At 40.1% G+C, this 17,838-nt stretch overlaps 1 protein-coding gene across 1 annotated transcript; it reads right to left on the bottom strand.

Moving 5' to 3' along the window:
* Window positions 1–3,887: 3,887 nt before the first annotated feature.
* zfand3 (zinc finger, AN1-type domain 3) lies at window positions 3,888–16,018 on the bottom strand. Its single transcript, XM_080047441.1, has 6 exons — window positions 15,523–16,018; window positions 8,428–8,468; window positions 5,918–6,115; window positions 5,130–5,195; window positions 4,638–4,811; window positions 3,888–4,129 (listed from the first exon to the last, which is right to left on the bottom strand). The coding sequence occupies exons 1-6, from the start codon at window positions 15,588–15,590 to the stop codon at window positions 3,975–3,977; spliced, it is 702 nt and encodes a 233-aa protein (XP_079903567.1). The 5' UTR covers window positions 15,591–16,018; the 3' UTR covers window positions 3,888–3,974.
* Window positions 16,019–17,838: the final 1,820 nt, after the last annotated feature.

Here is a 17,838-nt window from a genome sequence, read left to right as displayed (position 1 = left end):
TGAAAATCACTAAGCTCCTAAGCTACACAAGCTTTAACTGTAATTGACATTTAAAGGTGGAGTCAGTGATTCTGGAGAACGCTTGTTGTCAAAATCAGTAAATATCTCCTCATGATCCACTACCTGCCCATGAACAGGTATGTTGCTAGCTACGATGGGACCCCTTTGTTTACATACCAGTTTACAGAGCCCCATGTTTTAACACTGTATTTTTTTTTCAGTGCACACAGTATAGTCAGGTGGTGGATCGTGAGGAGATATTCACTGATTTTGACAAAAAAGTGATTTTGACAACAAGCGTTCTCCAGAATCACTGACTCCACCTTTAAGCTGATACTAATGAACTTTGATGGATGTAATGGCAATCTCTTCATGGTTTATTTAAAAGGTGCTACGAGGAACTTTTAAATATTTCTGAAACAGTCTAATTTTTCCTCGGATGATCATTAATGACATGTAACAGCAAACGAGACCATCAGTGCAAAGAATGCTATTTTCATAGTTTTTCTTAATGCCTTTGTCATGGGTATACGCTCACCCAGGAACAACAGCTGGCGTAGTAAAAACACTACTGCTTTTGTCCAAAGGGGGCGCTAGAATGAACACAAACTGAAAGTTCCTCGGAGCACTTTTCAAAGAGTAAATCCAGATGCTCTTATATTATACTATATTATGTTATTAATTGTTATATTATATTATATAGTGAATAAAAAAAACAGATCAACACACAGCACGTCCTCTAATCCAGTTTATTTTCCTCAGCAGAAAAATGGAACACGATAAAATTAAAAAGGAGAAAAAAAAAATAGGACAGAATTATGTTCTTGCTTTTTTTTTTATCATTTATACATTGAACTAAATATGCCACTCTATGCTAAGGGTGTAAGTAACTCAAAACTGATATAATAAGGTTAAATAATTTTCTTTTCTCTAAAAAGGTACAGATAGAAAGATAATTAAATTTTCTTCCATTTCAAATTAGCACTCCAAAAAAAAAAAAAAAAAAAAAAAAAATATTGAACAAGTTTTTTTTTTCATCATCTTTAACATATCAAAATAAAGAACCAGCCATGAACTATTTTCGATCCCTTCCATCCATTCACTGTGTTCTCAAGGGGTTTGCGGAGAGGTGTGTAAGAGGGAGAAACAACAACTTGTGCATGAGGAATTATTAGCATAGTTTAAAGTGGTGTGTCTTGGTTATAAAGGGCTCTTCCACCCAAATCAACTTTTGCCAACAAAATTGCAAAATTGCAAAAAAAAAAAATATTCCGCTTTTCTTTTTTGATTTTCTTGACATTCCCAAGAAAAAAATATTTGCTGCTTCATCATCATCATCATTTCTCAGTTCTTCTCAGCGTTCAACAATTGCACTTTCTGTGACGCTGCAAAGTACATTTATTGATTTATTGGAGGTTCCGTACCTGTATTAGACAAATCACAACTTATTATACTTTATTAATTTTTTTTTAAATGCACCTAACAATGCGTGCCAAATGTCAAAACACATTATAATTTGAAGAGAGAGGAGAGGGGCGATAGAGGGCGGGTGGGGGGGTAAGTAAGCTTCTGCAACAATCACAAACAAAACAAAAACTAAAAAGTTGATTTTGGTAGAACACCCCTTAAAGAAGGAAGAAGAGAGATAGAGTGTGTTTGTGTGTGTGTGTGTTTATTTGAACCATATGCACAGCATAGAGTCCAAAGCAGTCAGACTGGTGAGGGCAAGTTTGAGGAGCAGAGGGTCGACAAATGATTGACAACCAAAAATAATAATAACACATTTTGAAAAAAAAATAAAATTTAAGAGTTCACAGGTTATTTCTGTGATGTCAACACATGAACTTTTTTTGAATTTCTTGAAGAAATGTCTGCAATCAATTTTTCCAATAAATTTGACGCGGTCCAAAAAAATAAAAGGAAAAATACAAATTGGACCGCCGCACGTTTGACGTCCAAATCATGATTGGTAACTTTGCTGAATTTTAAACGTATCCACATTGTGGCTGGTGTTATTCTTCTAACCCTAGTTCATTTATTTATTTATTTTATTATATTATAACTTCTCAAAAGTTAACCAGCTTTTGGGTAAATATTTCAAATCATGCCGTGTATGAATATGAAATCACTGATTTAAACTGTGGGACAAACACCATCTCTCTCGCTCTCTCCCTCCCTCTCTCTTTCTTTCTTTCCCTCCTCTCTCTCTCTCTCTCTCTATTTCTCCATCTATCTCTCTCTGTTTTGATTTAATGAAAGTTCACTAGCATAAACGAGGCCCGAATAATGTTAAACAATAAAGTTAAATGATACAAATTGGAATTAATATGTTACAAAATTAGATATCCCCGATCTAGAGAAAAAAAAATGTAAGCGACACCTAAATCCTACCCCCATTAAACGTAAGAAATAAATTATATAGCGATTTTTAAAAGGGTAGTGAGTTAAGTAATCGTCAAAGTATTCCGTTTAGCACTCTCGACCGATCGTCTACAACTAGAGAGATGAGTGGCGTCTGCTTTATATAAATGATTACATGGCATTTTTTGGGGAACAAATAATAATAAAAAAAAAAAAAATCAGTCGCATTGCCCCCCTTGTATGTTAAACAACAGTCCTACTCATTCATTGAAAAAAAGGGGGATGAAGGAAAAGAGGAGAGGGAGAAGAGGGTGTCCAGATATCCATGTGACTCTTGTCCATAAGTGTTGTGTTTTTTTTTAAATATTAATTTTTTTTTTTTTTTTGTCAACAGTCCGTGTGAGCAGAGGCAGGGATAGGCTGTATTGTCCTTTACGACCGGCCATTGCTTAAACCAGTAAAAACAAAAAGCAAATCACCCTGACAACCACACGAAAGGGAGAAAAAATAAAATAAAAATAGTAATCAAATCAGAGTGCCTAACGTTTACCACACTCAACCGTGCGCCCAATACACTGTAGTAAGTTGTTGTTGCTATAGGTACCAATGCACGAACACACACGCACACACAGTCTAGTGCTGCCGTTAACATGGACCGTTGTGGAAGGGGAAAAGTGGTAGAATACGAAAGAGAGGAAGGCGGGGTTAACAGGTTTGATACTCCAACCCCTTCGATGTCGAACCTGAGGAGTGGTCTCCCGCGACCAGGAAAGAAAAAAATGAAGGAGATTCCAATAAACAAAAAAAAAGTGAAAATTGTCCATACGGTTTAGTTCTGCCGATAACGCTACAACGGTTCATATTCCATGATTTCCTGTACTGCTGGAAAAAAATATTTGAATTAAAGAAACACACACACACACACAGAGTTAGAAGTGTGAGCAAAGAGGATGGAAAAATTGTGGCGATAGAGATAGCGGCGCTGCTGTGCATGAAGTTAGGATTTAACTGGACCCGTGTCTGCGTTGGCCTCTGAAGACTGGTAGTGGGGTAAGGTGTGTTGGGTTAAGGCTGTGTGTGTGCGTGTGTGCGTGTGTGTGTGTGTGTGTGTGTGTGTCTGCGCCTGTGTTCTAACATGTGTGTGTGTTGTGTATGCGGCTGTGTGAGTGAGTGTGTGTGTGTGTGCGTCCGTCTCTATGTGTGTGTGAACATGCGATACTGAACGCGTCTCCTCAAAAAAACAACCAATAGGGCTGCAGCCTGTTTGTCCGATGTCCAATGAGTTGAGTCCAAACGTTGGAACGTCCCTCTCAGGAAAAAAAAATAAAATAAAAATCAGAAATCCAAAATGGCGTCGGCCGGCAGCAAGCTCAGATCCAGAATTTTTTTTCAGAATAGTCAAGAATTGTCAAAAGTTCAAATGCAGGATATTACAACCTCTCTTCCCCTCCCTCCCTCCCCTGTCCCAATAAACCCCATTTGTCCCTGTCAATCAACCCCCCTCTCCAAAAAAATCTCCTCTCTCTTTCTCTCTCATCTTCGTAAGCGCGTTGTCATCTCTCCATCTCTCCACCGATTGGCTGGTTTCTCTACGGAGGTGTTATTTAGACCAATCAGGAGCATTCTTCTCCGATGCGTTGGCAGGACCGTCCCACCTTGCGGTCCAGCTTCACCATCTTGAGCACGGCCTCCTCGCGCCCGCGGCCCAGGTGGTCAAACAGACAGTCGTGTTGCTCGGGGAGACGGTGCAGCATGCAGAACACATAGCCTGTGGGAGGCAGAAAGGAGAGAATAAGCATTACTGTACGGTTAGTTTAGGACTAAGATACAAGTAGTTACACCACTGTTAATGTACAGCCTTAAAAGATGGAGTCAGTGATTCTGGAAAGCGCTTGTTGTCAAAATCTGGATTTTCTTTTCAGTTCACACACAGTACAGACAGGCAGCGTACATCCCATGGCCCGCTGGCCCGGGGCAGTAATACGATAGGCAGGGCAAGTTGATTGGCCAGTCACAGTTAGTGCGTTTTTGTAAAATACAACATGGTTAACTGTATATCATTTGTAATATATCAACATTTCATCTAACTAAAAGAAAAGAAAAGAAACCAAATCTAAAGGGAAATTCAATGCTGTACATATAATAATCACCAATATTCAGAAGAACTATATATATTTTGGCTACAGGGCCAGTGAAAATATACAAGGGAGCAGTAAAAGGCTAATCTACACTAACTAAATCAGCTGCCTGTTGCCGGTTAAGGTGTAGGTACTGACCACAGCGGCAGGATCCCAGCTCCTGCTGCACCAGCTCTAGTTTGGTTTGGCAGCGGAAGCAGCGGCGGCGGTTCTTCTGCTTGGTCTTCCCCCCGCGGGGCGACTCGCTGCCCCCCTCCTCCCCCTCCGCCCGGGGACGCTTCTCTGGAGACTCCTCACTCTCCGAGCCCGACTCTGGAAGAAAAGGCACACAGGTTTTTATAAATAATTTTCTATCAATTTTTCTTAAAAACAAAAAAAAATATTTTATATATTTTCAAACTGATTAAAAAATATATATTTCTCTTAATTTTGTTGGACTTTACTGTATTTAAAAAAAATAACCATAATAATAATAATAATAAAAGTGATGGGGTGAAACATTTTACAAAATAAAACAATAATTTCCATTGAAAACGTCAAATAAGACTGTCAAAGAGACTTAGCATTAGCTTTAGTGTTAGCGCTCAAACAGCCCCATCGTGGCAGAGGGGAGGGAGAGGGCGGCTGTACCTGATTCTCGGGGCCGTTTTGTGGGTGTGCAGAGTGTTCCCTGGGCTGTTTCTGTGGACGAGACGCCTGGAGAGGGACCACCAAGAGACAGTGTGAGAGACTGGGATGGTTAACTGTCTATTCCTATACCATGCATTCATGTTAAGGGGAATAAAACATCATACAATAGCTAAAATACTACATGGAATTAATGTGTTATGAACCACCATTATGAAGTGACGCTGACGACTTAACACGGTAAACATTTCATAATTTTTGGTTTCTTTAAAAAAAAAAAGACCACTTCTTAATCCCTGTATTTATTGCAAATCATTGCAACTGATCGATAGGATACTTTTCCTACTCAACCGCCCCACAACGCATTTTCCAACGACATGGAAGTTTTCTTTATTGCTTCTGTATACTTTAGTGTAAACGGTCCGACGAAACTCGCATACACAATCGATGGTTAAAGCTGGGGTATATGATTTCTGATTGGTCAAAGTTAACATGAGCTGTACACTTTGACCAATGTCCAATGAGGCTCCGATTTTCTGTTCTTATTGGCTGTTGGGACTGTCCATTCACTTTGGCACAACGTTGTTGGTGTAGAGCGTGTCAGGGAGGGACCATAGGGAACAAGTGGAGCGGTTGAGGTATTTGGATTCGAATCTCTATCCCAACTAGCATTTTTCTCCCCAAATCATATACCCCAGCTTTAAGTAGACTAGACAGTATGTAGTATACATGTTGAGCATAGGAGGGAGGACTTTAGTAGGGCTTTGTGTGAATGTGTGAACCCGTCTCACCTTCCCGTGCTGTGGTAAACGATGGCGAGGGCTCCTCGGTGGAGGGCAGCTCTGGGCCGGAGGGCGGCGACGTGGTGGACACTAGTGATTGGCTGCTGCTCTCGCTGACGAAGGCTCCCGATTGGCTGCTGCTGGCCGGGCTGGGGAGGGGGAGGGGCTTAGAAGGGCAGTCCTCTCCAGCCGGCTTCTGACCGACGTCTGGGGGAAAGGACAGAGAGGTAAGTTAGTTTATTAAGTTATGTTTTCTTTATAAGTCAATCTACACAATTGAAATATGTCTTTTCTCATATCCCCTCTCAAGTTCCCACAGTACAGAGGGGGTCAGAGCGCAGGGTCAGCTACCCCTACCCCTGGAGCGCTCTAACCACTACACCATGAGCGCCCCAAACCGCCGAAAAGATTATTATTTTTTTTTTTAAATTTAATTATATGCAGCAAGTGCAAGTATGCACAAAACTTAAACATTATTGATGTTTTTACATAATAAAGCAATTTCATGCAAGCATATATTGATGACTTTAGGTGATAAGTTTTTTTGCTCTTTGACATTGCATTGCGTGTATTTATATGCATGTGAATGACTACATTCCAAGCCTTCCATTTCCAAGCACTAAATGCACCAAATTAAACCGTTTATTAAATCTCTTCCTCTCAACAAGTTAACTTACTGCCTGTACTAAAACATCCAGACCCGTCTATATAATGCTAATCGGAGACTCTATGGATCCACTGTATCCCTCCGGTGTTGGGGTGAGAGAGAGACCAGCCTAGATTCCAGTTCTTTCCGCCTCCACACAAGAACTAACCCACTTCTGTAGCCTCGATACTCGGGTGTATTCAGTCTATTCCGAGCACCACACTGTCTGTCTGTCTGTCTGTCTGTCTGTCTGTCTGTCTGTCTGTCTGTCTGTCTGTCTGTCTGTCTGTCTGTCTGTCTGTCTGTGTCTGTGATGCAGAGGTTGCTATGGCCACAGACAGCACTGCAGGGAAACCCTCAACCCACCGCACCAAACTCAACGCAAACTCTGTGACATTTTATAACTTTAAATTGGCCGTGTGGTAATGTCAAGAAGCTGAGAGGAAAAAGCAAAACTTTTTTTTTTTAAGATATTTTTTCTTGGCAGTTTTATGCTTTTATTGATAGTGTAGAGACAGAGTTGAAATGGGGCAGAGAGGGGAGCGACATGCCGAGAACGACCGCGGGCTGGAATTGAACCCGGGTCCGCTGCTGGCCGAGGCCCATGGGGGGGAGGGGGGGAACGCCCTACCAACTGAGCTAAGGGCACCCCCAAAAAAAAGCAAAACTTTCTTCATTAAAAAAAAAGGTGCAACGAGGAACTTTAATATTTCTGAAACGGTCTTGTTTTTACTCTGATGATCGTAAATGACATGTAACAGCAAACGAGACCATCAGTGCAAATAAATCATAGTTTTTCTTAATGCCTTTGTCATGGGTATACACTCACACAGGAACAACAGCTGGCGTAGTAAAAACACTACCGCTATTGTCCAAAAAAATATATAAAAAAGGGTTGTAGTACTAGTAACAAATGCAAAAATAAAATGAAAAGTCAAATAAATATATATTAAGCTTTCTTTCTCATGCTTCCATGCTGTGTGTAACCTCCATACAATTGATTGTTTACGGAAAATCTATAGTGTGTTGTGTATGCCTGTGAGTGTGTAGCATTGATATAATTGACCCTGTATACATTGAAACGGAGTTAATGGACTGGCCTTATGGATCGGACCCATTTTCACCCGATCTCATCAATCAATCTGATCGGTGCATAGTACCACATACCATCTAGTCGTATATAGAGTGCAAAGGCCCAAAGTCAACCCATTGATGACTTTAAAAAAGGTGTAGTCAGTGATTCTGGAGAACGCTTGTTGTCAAAATCACTTTGTGAAAATCAGTGAATATCTCCTCATGATCCGCTACCTAACCGTACTTCACGAAAAAAAATAAAATAATAATCCAGCCCTTTAGACTCTGGGGCTAACGGGCATGTTGCTAGCTACAGTAGGCCCCTATGTTTTCATACCCTGCTTTGTTAAAAAAAAACCTGTTTACAGAGCCTAGGCTGTGTATTAACAGGACTATTGTTCAGTGCACAGACAGGCACTGACTCCACCTTTAAATGTGGTATGACTTTTACAATTATTTTTTTTTTCATTTGATTTTTAGTGAGCATTGTCATTGTCATCAAAAATTTGGGGCGACTGTGGCTCAGTTGGTAGAGCGGGTCGGCTGATGATCAAAAGGTTGGAGGTTCGATCCCCGCCCCCTGCCACCTGTGTCATAGTTGTTGTGTCCTTGGGCAAGACACTTCACCCACCTTGCCTCGTGTGAATGTCGATAGTTAGCCTGCTGCTATCGGTGTATGAATGTGTGTGTGAATGGTAACGTGGGAAAGGAAAACAGGTCTCCCTTGCAAAAGAGTCTCCGGACTCAATAGGATTTACCTGTATAAATAAAGGTTAAAAAAAAATAAAAATCCACTTACCGGCAAAACATTTGGAGCAGAGGTTCATGGTTTTACTGGACCTGAGGAGACAGGGGAGAAAATGAACGTCATTGACTTTATCAGACATTATCTTTTTAACAAACTAAATATGACGCTAGGTAAAATAAGACTTTCTTTTGTTTTCACCGGTACCTGCCTCCAGAACAGACATTGCTATACGACCTTACCCACTTTGTTCCAATATCTCCAATGACAATTACATCACAACCTCTTTTATAATCACTCATAGTCCTAATCTTTCATCTCAGCATCCATTTCTTCTCTTAATTTTTGTTGTTATGTCATTATCGGGCCTTTGTGCCAATAAATCCAAGTTAGGACGACCGGTATCCAGATGACGGGGGAAGAGAACGTCTGTTTTGGGGGGGAACATAATGTCGACTGTAACATCACCAATATTGAGTTTAGTCGCCTTAATGATTTAACAACCATTCCACGAAAAGCTTCCAATATGCGAGCAGTGCGGGCAGTCCCATTTTCACATCCCTAGGAGGTGTAATGGATGCAGCAGGGTTTACACTTACAGTTAAGGTCCTGCAAAAGCCCTCTGTCTGTCTGTCTGCCTGCCTGCCTGTCTGCCTCAGTCATGTCTGCACAGTTAGCCAGCCTACTATGAGAATGTTCAACACAAACAACAGGGATTTGAAACATTCATATTTTTTTTTTTTGTTGCTATGACGGGCAATTTTTGTTAACTGTGGCAGAGAAGCCACGACAAACACAGGGGAATGCATTGTCATTTTAGCGGACGGACAGTGGTAGAGAGAGAGTTGAACTGGGGCAAAGAGGGGAATGACATGCAGAGAACGACCCGGGTCAGTTCGACTTCGAACCCGGGTCTGCTGTGACTCTGTGGGGGACACTCTAACCACTGTGCAACCTGCATTTTTATTTTTATTATTCATTTTAAAAACATTATATAAAAAGATAGGGGGGGTGTCACGATTATCCAAATTCCTTAATTCTTCAAAAGTTTATTGTGGTTGTTGATGGTCCCACTTGCTTACTACAGGTATGTCATGGCATGTCTTCCCCTCTTTCCCCCATGTCAAATATGTCTCAACAAAATCTGTCTAATAAAAGAGAAAATGCCAAAAAATATCTTAAAAAAAAAAAATAAATAAATAAAGTGTACTTTTTCTTGGTGGTTGGTATGTGGTAGGTCTTCCCTCACTACAGGTTTGTCATGTCATGTCTTTCCCGCTTTGCCCCATGTCAAATCTGTCTCCCCAAAATAAGTCTAATAAAGAGAAAATGTCAAAAAATTATCTTAAAAAAAAAGAAAGTCATGTCATTTCTTTCCCATAACCGTCTGGGCATTTCCAAAGCAGCTGTTCCAGTCGGCTGTGTGTGTGCGCTGTGTCAATGGTACAGAAGCTGGAACTAGGGAGTGTGTTCACATCATTGTTCCTACGGGAACTATGTAACTAAGGCCACAGTACAGACGCACACAGCTGATTATCTATGAATACATACATTCCTATGAAATGTGGTGGGAAGAAAGGCCTTAAATACTAAACACTAAATGATTATGCTTTGTCTTAAGTTTACAAACTTAGAAATGAGCCCTCCCATTCACAAATGTAAGGTAAGGCCGATAACACATTATAACCTATGATGTAATCCACCATAGCCGGAGAAACAAACTTCTAACAAACATTTTTAAGATTTATTTTTTTGCATTTTCAAGCTATATTAGATAGTATATAGTTGAAATGGGGAGACAGAGAGAGAGAGGGGGGGGGGGTGACCTGCAGTAAAGGTCCACGGGTCGGATTCGAACCCACGACCACTGCAACAAGGCCTTAGCCAATATGGTACGCGTACTACGTGCTCTATCCACACGTTTATAAAGTAAAAAAAATAAAAAAGAGTATTACAGCATACACATACACAAATGAAACCTAATGTAGCCAAGAGGTATTAACTAACATTGTCCACCCCACATCCACCGAGGTACGGGTAACACTCTGACTTACATACTAGATGGGATGTCTGATTATGACGGGAGAAAAGCAGCAACAAACAGGTCGAATGTCTTGAGTGGAGGCTTTAAAAACAGCTGATTACAGATAAGAGAATGCACCGTGGAATACAAACAAGATAAGACACATGGCTTACACCTTGACCTCTGGGAAATGATTTAACTCAAGGGGGCTGAAAATATGGTCAATGTAAGTTCTTTATTAGTCATTCAGGCCATTGCTTAAATAAGACATTGTTTCTTAGCAATTTTTGACTGTTTAAATAAAGGTTGATGATGATGATGATGATGATGATGATGATTTGTACACAGGGCATATTGGAATGGGTCTTTTCTCATCTCCCCTCTCAAGTCACCACACTCCAGAGGGGGTCAGAGCACAGGGTCAGCCATAGTACAGCGCCCCTGGAGCAGTTTTGGGGTTAAGTGTCTTGCTCAAGGACACAATGGTAGAGATGGTGGCACTGTAGATGTTATAGCAGCCACCACTAGTTTTATAACTAACACCCTCCAGTCCAATGCCGGGGAACCAACCAGAGACCTCATGGTAACTGGGAGGAGGAACCAGAGACCTCATGGTTACTGGGAGGAGGAACCAGAGACCTCATGGTAACTGGGAGGAGGAACCAGAGACCTCATGGTAACTGGGAGGAGGAACCAGAGACCTCATGGTAACTGGGAGGAGGAACCAGAGACCTCATGGTTACTGGGAGGAGGAACCAGAGACCTCATGGTTACTGGGAGGAGGAACCAGAGACCTTATGGTTACTGGGAGGAGGAACCAGAGACCTCATGGTTACTGGAAGGAGGAACCAGAGACCTTATGGTTACTTGGAGGAACCAGAGACCTCATGGTTACTGGTCAGCCACCTTTCCACTAGGCCATCCTACCACCCATAATATCTCTATAATTGTCTGATTTATTTAAATATTAATTTTTTTCGCAATTATAATTTTGCCCCCAAAAATTATGAAAATAAGTTAATCGACTTTTACAAGATAACGTTTTCAAGTCGAGTCAAGCCTCTAAGCCAGGTCGTGTTTTAATGTTTACAGCTGAACTATATTTAAATGCAAGACAAATCAACTGTTAAAAATACTGTTTTTTTTTAAGTCACAAAATGCATGATGTTTAAAAAAAAAAAAATATTGTGTAAGAAAAAAAATTAAAATCAGGATCTCAATATCATTCGAAATAATTGCAACCATGATTTTATTCACAATCGAGCAGCCTCCCCTACTCTAGTTTAACAGTGCGATCTTACTATAAATGATCTCTGAAACTGCTTAAAGGCCTACTTCACCGGTTGGAATATGAAGGTGTATTGAACTCGGAGATCCTATTTTGTATAAATGTGCAAAACAAATTTAAATCGGATCATCTTAGCCTGAGAAAAGGCAGAAAGAGTGTTTTATGGTCTCACTGTCTAACCCAGTGGTTCTCAAAGTGTGGGGCGCGCCCCACCGGTGGGGAATAGAGACATGACAGGTGGGGCGCAACGAACGGGAGGAATATGTGTCCACATCCGTGGTTCATAGTTTTTAGAAATATTTTAATATATGTTTTTTTTTACCGTTTCCCAGCGTGAGTTGGAGGAGTGGAGGAGAGCCCCTGCTATTCCCCTTCTTCAATTAACACATAAAAACCATAATAACGTGGATAGAACAGAAGCCGAAATCATCGGTTCAGCGCGCGGGCCAGGCGCAATCACTAATAAACAGTGTGGCGCCAGATGCGCAATGGACACACTGTGTCATTCACTGGGAAGCGCCGCAGCGTCAAGGCAGCTCATCCCCGAACTAAACAAAGTTTTGACAGAGGTTGTGATTGGGGTCAATTTCATCAAAACCCGACCAAAGAAAGCGCGATTGTTCTCCACACTTTGTGAGGATAGGAGCTGATCACACACACACACACACACACACACACACACACACAGATCATACAGCGGGGCTCACAATGAGACAAGGTGTTGTAGTGCGTCTTTGAGCTCATAGCGGAGATTTGTCTCTTTTCTTCATAGACTGCATATAAAAGTGTTGTAGGCCTACCTTCAACTGTCTTACCTTCAAACTCCTCCCACTCAGTCTCGTATAGTTAAAAAAAAACCTGTCAGCTGCTGCTGCATCAGACGGTGTGCAGTCGGGCTCGGAGTCCGAGTCGGCACCGTGCGCATCAACAGTCATTCAAAGCAGCGGTGGTAATCAGACAACCGGACGGTGGAGAAAGTCCCGTCAGTTAAAAATAGTAATCCAGTTTTCAAATCCATGTTAAAATCGGCAGGATATAGAGCTAGTTAGCTTAAAAAAAAGTTGCTAACGGTGTCAAATATGTTGTGTTCAGGTCGGCTCGGTAATATTAGGCAAATGTCTATAAAAGGTCATCATGGTGTGTTCAAATGTAACACAAAAAATAAAAAAAATAGGTTTCCGCGAGAAACTTGAATAATATGGTTTTGGTGAAAAACTTGTTTCCCCAGCAATATAAAATAGATAGTAAATATGGAATTATGACCTGTTTAACGTCCTATCTTGAGCTCTGATCATCTTATAGGCAATTAAAGCAATAATACCAGTTATCTTTCAACAAAATAATAGAAAAGTATGGATAGTGGTATCGATAAGGACTCAAATTGTTAAGGAGACTCGATAATGATATCGATATCAATAAAAAGTAGCGACCTCCATCCCTACTTGAGATGCAGTATTGAGCCTTCAGCCCTCTTTTGAAAGTATGTGCAGAGCAAAACAGGCTCATTGCAGCCACCAATGCAGGCCTAAGACTCACATACTGACTTGCTCATTGTTTTTGGGCTCAGATTGCAAAGTAATGACACAAATGTTCATATTTTCTCTATTTTTGAATTGTATTCCTTGATTTTATTTCAATAAATTTTAAACTTTTAAGCCTGACCCACTTAGTTGCTATTTTGTTGACGCTATCGGGGAACGGTGGGGCTCGAAAATATCCCCCATCTCCAAAGTGGGGAATGACAAAAAAAGTTTGAGAACCACTGGTCTAACCCTACAGTTTCCTTCTTGTGACATCACAGTAAGGGTTAGGATTAACAGGACAGCTGGGCCAAGGGAAGACTGAGAGAAGAAAAACCTCATTCATTATATTATAATAGTGATTTTATAATGATAGAACGCTGGTTCCGTATGGGTGAAGTATTCCTTTAAACCACATAGAAAAACTCAGTGTACTTAGTGCTGGCGAATGTCATAGACACATGTCATTAATGCTGTCAGAGTAATCCATCCACGCCTTATAAAACCAGCTCCGATAGAGAATTCTGTCCCTCGGAGAATACTTAACGTAAACCTCATTCAAGATGGTTTAAAAGAGGCTTTGAGTCCCAGTGACATGTGTGTGTGCCCCGGGCCAGGTGTTATTCTGAGCCCCACACACACACACAGTCTCTCTCACACACACACACAGTCTCTCTCTCTCACACACACACACAGTCACACACACACACACACCACTGCTGCCATTCCTGTCACCTGACATTGACAGGTGGGGTTAAATGGTCCCAGTTTGCCTTACGTTGACAATACAAAATGAAAGCCATTGAGTAGAGGGGGGGATGGGATGGGGTGTTGAAAACAAAACGATAAAAGTCATATGACAATGTTTAGTATTAATAATTTGTACCTTGGGAAGGGGCCTATTGTCTTACTACTATTGTTTAACTGGTTGTATTTCACTTTATAGAAAGAATGGGATGCCACCATGTAGCAAACGACAATGAAGTAACTTGCCAATAACTTAATCTGAACCAATATCGTAATAACTTTTCATCCATAATGTAGAGTAGGGGTGTTTGAGAGGTCAGGTTTTATAACAAAATATTTTACGAAGAATAAAGTAAAGCAATGTGTGACTTCATAGCCAATATATCAAAATTAAAGAGAGTAATATAAGTATAGTATTACATTATCGACTACAGTTGTACAAATGAGGGTAATAAAGGATTTTTTTTTTTTTAAACCTGGCCAATTATGTAACAGTTATTGGCTAGTTACTGCTTGTCTACAATACATGATCATCAGCTTTTGGTACATGTACATTTAACTAAAAAAAAGTATCAGTTGCCACACACACACACACCGACTAAATTACTCATTATATTGTAGTTAAAGTATTAAATGTAGCTATGGTGCTCAGTAATGACATGACACTTATTGTAATGTCTTTCTTCCCTGCTTCCTTGCAACAACTAACTAGGCTAACATCCATGTATCCCTTTCATGTATGAATGATATGAGCCTTAGTCTATGTGTACCTCTTTATGAATTCAACAATAACTTGTGTGAGTTTTTAACTGTACTAGGCCTACTGTGTTTGACTAACCAATTGATAAGAAATTGAAAAAAAGGGCCTAGGCTAGGCTATAGTGCAAGAGCTAGCCTATACAGCTAGCTTAAACAAACAGCTTTTTGTATAGTTGTCCACTGTAATGTTTGAGTGTCATTGTTGACTAGATTAAAGGCTAAAATGTCGTCATTTCTCATATGGGGCAACACAAGAGAGACATCAGTGAATCACATCCGGTATGCAACACACATCCAACCACTTGACAGGACAAGCGAATGTAAAAGGGTGTAAAATAACGATATAATTTATGAAATAGGGCTAGTTAGCTTAGCACGGTTGTAGATGTTAACCGAAATAACGTGTCAGCCGTTGGTGATTCGAGAAAAATTAAAAAAACAGGGCTGTTTTTTAAAGAGGAACCTGCTGGCAATAAATCATCCTGTTAGCCTATCTCGGGCTCGTCATCTCCTGGGGTCACAAAATGCCTAAAAATCAACCGTTTAACACGACAAAAACGACCCGGAAAGCGAGTTAAGGGACAAAGGCTTCGTTAAAGAGGTTTAAACCAGTGGAAATACGGCTAGTTTTCAAAGCTAGCAGGGTTTATTTTATCAGCTAACTTCCCAACCCCCCACCCTCGGCCTGCACAACAGAACAACAACAATGGCATTGGGACTAGTTGAACCCGTTGGGCAGATTTCAACCGTTGTAGTGTTAAAATAACAAGACAATTTAGTAGTTTAGATCAAGGTTTTAGCCTTTAACTTACCCCCAAAATCCACACGGACACCGGGGAGGTATACTGGGAGGTTTGCTTCGTTCACTAGTGTCTCCCATGACTTCCAACACACACAAAAAACGATATATGAAAAACGTTAGGCTTGGGGATGAGTCCGAGGCCTGGTCGGGTTTTTTTTAAATGGGGCCCGGCGAAGACGAAAAAAAAGGGTCCAACTGTCAAGTTATGACAAAAAAATTAAATATATATGTCCAGTGTTGTTTTAAAGTCCACAAAATGGGGAGTAGAAGTCGGTAAAATCCCTTCCGTTAACGTGAAACAACCAACGGCTAAGGTTTGAAGTGGAATAATAATTGAACCGCACTCAAAGCAATCAGCTGGACGTTCGGGCGTTACGACAAAATACAAAAATGGGGGGGCGTCCCGGTGTTTCATTCGACACCAAATAGCTTAAAAATCCCCGAAATAGTCCAATTTAACGGTGAAAATACTGTTATTTAGACGTTTGATACGCCTTAGGTTAAGAGGTTTAGGAGACAAGCGAGAAGAAATACACCCAGTAAGGACTTCCCCTCTTTAACAGTTCCTGGCCACCCCTATTCACACGTCGCTGTTGCAAAATATGCTGGGCCGGAAACGCGTCCATCAAACCCAAGAAATGTCAATATTGCAAAAAGGAGCAAAGAAAAATAACATTTAAATCCACTTTTACAAGGCGAAATACCCAATCAACACTGATGAAGTTGAAATTGAAATAAAAAGCAGGGCTATATTCAGTTAAAAAGGCAGAATGTGTAAAGGAAAGCTGGCTTTGATCACGTGTAATCCGTTTTTACCTGATTACAGTGGAGATTTAACACTGTAATCTGTAATGTATTTACAGTTGAACGAATATATATAACATCAACCTGAGATGGGATTTAAATCATACAGTTATCAGTAGTATCCAAGCCGTTTAATACATATACCATTTGGGTTGTTAAAGAAAACTCTGCATTGAAATGTTATATTAAGAAAAAAATGCTATTTACAGTTAAGACTATTCCAATGCATCTCTAGATCAATCATATTATAGTGGCTATGATTCAGTCTTTAAGGGCAAAAATAATTTGTGTGTAGACCTCATCCCCCAGGCTCTGTGTAATGTTTTGTATTTTGTGCAAACACAAAATTAGATTAGCATTCATATTTTTCCTGCGACCTTGGTTAACACTGCATCCAATATTGTGCTTTCTTTTGAGCTATATTATTTCAGGATACAGTAGGACTGTTCACCAACTTGTCACTTGTTTTTTTTATTTTTATTTTTTATAACCTTTATTTATACAGGTAAATCCCATTGAGACCGGAGACTCTTTTTCAAGGGAGACCTGTTCCCATTTACACGTTACCATTCAAACACACATTCACACACCGATAGCAGGCTAACTATCGACATTCACACGTTTGAATTTGTTAGTGCTGGATACGTTTTGTGAAGGTCAATGTTCATGTAAAAAAAATATATAAAATTAAAAAAAAATTATGCAATCTGGAATAATTAAGGTGTCAAATCACTTCTTAATACAGGCCGTAGTTTCAAGATAAGTAATAATAATGCAGAATATGCCACAACTGGTCATTTTTAAATGTGCTTTCAGTGAAACAAACACATTTAGTTAATCAAATGACCAAACACACATCATGGTGAGGGTCTGGGTGCAGTTGACCATATTACCCTTAGAAGTTAGTGTAACAGTAATGCCTATGATCAGTGATTATATTAGAGACAAGACCCACAAAGAGTTGAATTGAGGTGTGACTGTTCCCATACAATGCTCATCAGCTTAACAGGTAACAATTTCAACTTCTAAAGCACCTACATCAACTTGACCTTCCATAATCATTCTTAGCACTATTCTGAAGGTTGTAACAGAAGGATTTGTTGTACCTTGTCTGATTTATGATACTGAAAAACTTTCCTTTTTAAATACCTGTACATAATATTCTTTTTCATTTTTAAAATGAAAAAGGCTCCATCATAATTTATTTTTTATACTTTTTTTCAATTTAAAGGTGCAGTGTGTAATATGACATCATCAAGTAAGTTCTACAAAGTTCTAGAATGCAACGCTGCCTGGGTAACCCCACCCCTTTTGAATAATAACAGAAGCTACAGTGGCCTTCAAGGACAAGAACAATTCTAAATTTTAAACAATGCACCTGATGACATTCCAACTATGACACTTTCAAGATGGCGGCACTAGGCCTTGGTCCAAAATATACAGAAATATGGACATATATGAGACCCTTTCTAAGGGAAAAAATACTAATTCAAAACATTTGTTTTAGTTATTATGCACTAAA

The sequence above is a fragment of the Ammodytes marinus genome (genome assembly GCF_949987685.1).
Source record: "Ammodytes marinus genome assembly, chromosome: 19".
Taxonomy (NCBI): Eukaryota; Metazoa; Chordata; class Actinopteri; order Uranoscopiformes; family Ammodytidae; genus Ammodytes; species Ammodytes marinus.
This window is presented reverse-complemented; position numbering and strand designations above follow the sequence as displayed.